The sequence below is a fragment of the Psammomys obesus genome, unplaced genomic scaffold (assembly GCF_907164565.1).
Source record: "Psammomys obesus unplaced genomic scaffold, mPsaObe1.curated_primary_1811, whole genome shotgun sequence".
In the NCBI taxonomy this organism is placed as follows: Eukaryota; Metazoa; Chordata; class Mammalia; order Rodentia; family Muridae; genus Psammomys; species Psammomys obesus.
This window is the reverse complement of record NW_026585689.1, coordinates 13,089,829-13,095,774: the sequence shown is the minus strand read 5'-3', so window position 1 is coordinate 13,095,774 and position 5,946 is coordinate 13,089,829. Positions and strand designations below refer to the sequence as shown.

General features: G+C 35.3%; 1 protein-coding gene across 1 annotated transcript; it reads left to right on the top strand.

Moving 5' to 3' along the window:
• Window positions 1-3,144: 3,144 nt before the first annotated feature.
• Window positions 3,145-4,068, top strand: LOC129666993 (olfactory receptor 5AC1-like). The gene has a single exon (XM_055594424.1). The coding sequence runs from the start codon at window positions 3,148-3,150 to the stop codon at window positions 4,066-4,068; it is 921 nt and encodes a 306-aa protein (XP_055450399.1). The 5' UTR covers window positions 3,145-3,147.
• The last annotated feature ends 1,878 nt before the right edge of the window (window positions 4,069-5,946 follow it).

The following is a 5,946-nucleotide window of genomic DNA, read 5'->3' as shown; positions in this document are numbered from 1 at the left end:
GAGGACTCATTACATATAAAGTCAACTCAAAATAAGTTAGTGGCTTAAATAAAGTTTATTCATAGTGTTTACTCCCTCCAAGAAGCAAAACCTGCCATATGTTGTCTTGGACAATCATTTATTGAACATTACCCCGAAAATTATAAGCAAAAAAAAGTTAAATTAGACCATAAATCTTTTTCCCAAAACCCACCAAAATAAGTGAATGAACATATTATAATATACTTCATATGTAAATAAAACATATGATGGGACAAAACATATTCAAGCCATGCGTTTGATAAGAGTTAGATTTAAAAAAAAAACAAGCAAGAATATCATGAAAGGTGATTAAAATGAGAAAGCACATGATATTTTATAAAATGAAGATGTAAAATTTTCCAGCAAACTACACACACACAGACACACACACACCACACACTATCATTTCTGCATAGTCTAAAGTTTACGATGTGCTATTTCCAAGTATGCATTATAAATCTGCTCCGTTTTATAAACAAACTTGTGAACAATATGTCGATGGTTTGAACATCATTTTACAATTCTAGAAGGTTAAAATGATATATTTTTTAATGATAATACTACAGCCAAGTAAGAAATTTTATTGCTTAAAATAAATATATGCTGTGGCTAGTAGTGAATGTGCAAATGTAAACCTAAGAATGTTCAGAAGGCAGGAATTGCTTACATGTTATCTGTATTCATCAGTGATCAGTGGGATTGAAACAATTTGTTTTTCTTGTATTTACATATTTTTTTGCCTTAACATTTTTAAGATATGTAAGTAGATTGAACTGCATCAACTTTGTTGATTTCATCTCTGGGATATGACTGTACATTGCCAATGACATCATTCAATAATTTCTTTTAGTGTAAGAAGGGTGTGAAGCAGCCTGCTGTCTCATTGCTAGAAGCTGAATTCTCATAATAGTGGCTAAAAGTAGCAAATGGTACGGTAACATTTGATATCTGTTAGCAATATCATTAATATACATATTCATATGTAATATCTACGTATTCATAGAAATAGTTTTTCAATGCAGGACAGCATGCTTATTGCATAAAGGCAAATTTAGAAGGCAAATCTGTTACATCATTTAAAGAATCTCAATGGAGTAAACATTTCTTTTAACTTATAACTGACCTACAACTTTAGTTTTTGAAAGAAATAGAGAATATATAAGGACAGTTACAATAGCTTTATTAGTTTAATCTGCTGATTAGTGAAGAATGCCCAGCAGATTGGTTGTAACCTACAGGGAGTTTTGGCTAGCATTTAGGGAGTTTTGGTGTTCATCTCACAAAGAGGATTGAAGAAATAAATAGCATTCCCTCCATCCTGTTTCTTACAGAAAATTAACATGTTAAGAACAATTCTTGATACCCTTGTTCCTTCATTTAAAATGTTCTTCATGACGATTTTTCTCCTTGCATCCGTGGGTGAGAAAAACAACATTTTATTTTACTTTCTTTTTCAAAAGGTAAATGATGCCCATATCAAATGTGAAGCCTTTTTCAAATATATTTAACAATATATGTGAAAATACCTTTTTAGGGGATTTATCTAATAAAGAGAACACATGCATTCCAAACAAAAGAGCTAAATCCCTACGGACTCATAGTTACCTGCTTGTGGACCAAAGATTTGATCTCCATCACGAGGTTTTGTGAAGTCCTGGCAGGTAACCTCTAAGTTAAGGCTCTTGATAAGAATGGGGAGTTTAGTCTTAGTGAGTACTGAGGGGTATTAATTACATCGTAGAAACCAAGTATATTATGTTGAAACCTTACATCAAAGTTCATAAACGTGTTATGAATAATAGTAAGTCATAGATAGACTCATGGGTTATGAAATTTTGGGTTATATGTGCTTAATCAAGTTAGTGCTCTGGAACTGGACTTACATTTGGTTATGAGCTGGGAACTGAGCTGGGGTCATTTGGAAGAGCAGGTAGCTCTTAACCACTAAGCCATTTTCACACTCCTTCTATTTCTTCCATTTCTCTGTTTTTTCATAAACATTGTAAACTTCAGCATAAAAATTGAATCCAGATGTTGAAAACAGTCTTTTTTCCTCTACTATTTCTTTTGTAATGTTATATTCTGCTTTTTTTTGAAAATCTCATTCTTGAAATTGAAAGAAACTTACTGTTTCTTTTCATACATTTTACTGAGAAGAAATACAAAGGTTTTTTTTAAAGCTATGATCATGTAAAGAGTAGGAAACAGAAGAAATAAAATTTTAAATTATTATTTTTATCACTTGACTATTAAGATCTTACGATGAAAGAATTACACATGTAAGTAATACCAAAGACTTGTTGAGTATTTTTACCATGTAAAACTTTAAGAGAACATACATGTATGCCTAAAATGAGAGTAGAAATGATATTGTCTGAAGTAGAAAGAGGAGTAGAAAAGAGAAAGGAAAATGGGAGCTGCTTCGGGGTGTATTTTCAAAGTACATACAATAGGATGAAAATAAACTACCACTTTGTACAATAATAATTTATTATTAATAGAATACATAGCATTTTTATAAGAAATTATGAAAGATTTTCCAAATTACGCTAGTGCCTCTTGAAGGTATCTTTGTGTAAACTTGGTGCTGTGGCACATGTCAGCACTCTGGAGACAGAGGCAGGTGGATCTGAGTGTGAGTCCAGGCTTGTCTGTGTGCTAGTACCAAGACAGCCAGAGCTACACAGAGAACAAAACAAGACAAATATAAACAAACAAGCAAAAAGTCCTATTAGTATAAAACATATTATATATTTTGTCATTCTAAATTCTGTATAAAATTTCTCTTTTCTCTCTCTCTCTCTCTCTCTCTCTCTCTCATACACACACACACACAATTTATAATAGATTCAGATATGCACAGACCAGGTAAATTAGTATGTATGGTCTCATTATTTATTTTTGAAATAATTGGATGTTGAAAAATTATACATTAAAACTGTTCAGAAAATGTTTTTCTGTTTCTGGTATGTTTAAAAAGCAGAAACATGACACCTTTCTTTCTGTTGCCTGAGGAGAACCTGGTGCATAGGAAAGTGGACTCAATCTGATGTCATTCTTACCGAGTCTTGGTTACATTTAAAATAATCTCTTCTCTTCTTGTAGTGAGCAACGTGGGTGGATGTAATGCAGGTGAATAGGACCCAGCTGACTGAGTTTGTTCTTAGAGGAATAACGGATCGTCCAGAGCTGCAAGTGCCCCTGTTCCTGGTGTTCTTCCTCGTCTATGTCATCACCATGGTGGGGAACCTTGGCTTAATCTTTCTCATCTGGAAGGACCCCCACCTTCACACCCCCATGTACTTCTTCCTGGGAAATTTAGCCTTTGCGGATGCCTGTACTTCATCCTCTGTGACTCCAAAGATGCTTGTGAAATTTTTGAATAAGAATGATATAATATCCCTGGGTGAGTGTTTTGCCCAATTGTATTTTTTTTGTTTTAGTGCAACCGCAGAGATTTTCCTCCTGGTAGCGATGGCCTATGACCGCTATGTAGCCATCTGCAACCCTCTGCTCTATCTAGTGGTGATGTCCAAAAGACTCTGTGTTCAGTTCATAAGTGTATTATATCTAATTGGATTTCTACATGCCTTACTTCATATGGGATTGTTATTTAGATTAACTTTTTGTAGTTCCAATATAATAGATCATTTCTACTGTGAGATCTTGCTGCTCTATACAATTTCTTGCACTGATCCATCTATTAATGCATTTGTTGCTTTCACTTTTGCTATTTTTATGCAAGCGAGTACTTTCTTTAGTATTATAGTTTCTTATGCCCGTGTCCTCTTTGCCATCCTGAAAATGAAGTCTGAGAGGGGCAGGAAAAAAGCCTTCTTTACTTGCAGTTCCCACCTGTTGTCTGTCTCCTTGTTCTATGGCACTCTCTTCATCATATATGTGCTGTCTGGCTCTGACAGAAATAAGTACCAGGGTAAAATGTATTCATTGTTCTACACCATTATCATTCCTCTGCTAAACCCCTTTATTTACAGCCTAAGAAACAGAGAGGTTTTAGGTGCCTTGGGAAAATTCACAAAATGTTGACTATTTTCTGAAAAGTTTCTGTCTTGCATTATGTTATTATTGTTATTATATTAAAATAGTGAAGCCTTTAAAGAAAGATATAGTATAAATTGTTTTTGAAGTCACAGTCAAAGGAGAACATGAACTATTGTTTTAAGTCATTGTTTTCAGGAAATTAATAAATTCTTCTTGTCTTAAAACATGTGTCTTCATATTATTGAAGCAAAAACTTCACATGTATAGATTCTATTTTTCTTTATTATTTTTTCTGTCTTATACATGTATGCAGTGCACATGGTCATAAGTGTCACCCACTGTCCCCTCTCATGCTCCTCCCACACACCTCCTGATTCTCTTCTTTACTGCTCCCTGACTTCATCCTTTGGTTTTTGCAGGTATGCTCCACTGCTGTGTTCACAGCAATGACCACGTGGACACAGAAAGTAGTGTTTCATGAAACCCTTCCCCATCTCTTTTACATTCCCTCTGCCTACTCTTCCATCGCTTTCCTTAGGCCTCAGAGCAGGTGTTATAGTTGTGCCATGCAGGGCTGAAAACCCAGCAGTTACTTATTTTCAGTACTTTGATCATTTTTTTAAATATTGTTTTTTGGGGGATTTTACATATGTATATTGTATCTGTACTATTTCCACTCTTCTTCCCCCTCCATTTTTCCTGTATCACTTACATCTTCTCACATTCACAAGCTCTTTTCTGAGTCCCTGCATTAACCATTGTTTTCCATAATAAGAAGCTTCTCTGCTCAAGGCTGAAAGCTGTACTAGTCTATGGCTAATCATACACCCATTTAGAAACTACTTTCACCACATGTCCACTTAGCAAAATAATAATCAGGAAAGCCTATCCCCCAGGACTTACCACCACAATAGCTAGTTGCTTTTGAGCAGCTTTACAGTACCAAGTACACATTTCTTTCCTTGAGTTGGGTATAAGATCCAATCAATAAGCCATTGATTAGACCCTAAATGTTGTGCTAATACCAAATCAGTGGGCACAAGTTGCCTGTCAGGCTAGGACCATTGATAAGTTTTCTCCCCCTTGGGCCTGAATGGCATCTCTGGAACTATGAAGGCTAGAGCTTCTTCGCAAAGAGAAAGCTTCTAGCCTGTTGTCTCTCTGACACAGGTCAAGCATACAGTGCTTTCAGTAGTAGAGTTTTACCACATAGGCAACAAACACAAAATGAAATATATATATATTTCATCCCATCACCCCCTGTTTTCAGCATTCCCATTTCTGCTGGATACCCTTTTCTCACCTCGTTCCCTTAAGCAGGTTTCACAAAAACAAACAAACAAACAAACAAACAAAACCAACAAACAGGTTTCTATATAGCTTTTTTTTAATGCATCCATACTTTTACCATCCCACAACCTTTATTTTTCTCTATCCCTACCTCCCTAGCCCCTCTGTATCTTCTCATTCCTGTTATCTCTTATTTTCATATCATGTGTGTTTTACTGTCCCCAGCCAGACTTCACTCCAAATATCCACATCTCACAGCTCCCTTCTTGCTTTCTGTCCTATAAAGATACTCTCTTGAGCTTAATCACACACGTATGCACACACACACGCACACAAAAAACACACACATACACACACACATTCAAAGTCATGAAGATCATAGAGGGGAAACATATAGAATTTGTCTATGTGTATGAGTTACAGCATTTATTATAATACTTTTTGTTCTATCCATTTTTTGCAATTTCCACAATTTTTGTTTATCTTGAACTGAACTAAATTATGTATGTATATTGCATGTTAGTCTTGCATCTGTGATTTGCTGACTCTCAGGTTGGTTATATTTCTCAGCTACTGTACACAGAGCGGCAGTGCTCATGGGTGTTCAGGCATCTGCACCAGAGAATGTAGTTG

Bases quoted from the DNA above. Each gene is read 5' to 3' on its own strand.
- LOC129666993 (XM_055594424.1), top strand. From the start codon at position 3,148: ATGCAGGTGAATAGGACCCAGCTGACTGAGTTTGTTCTTAGAGGAATA.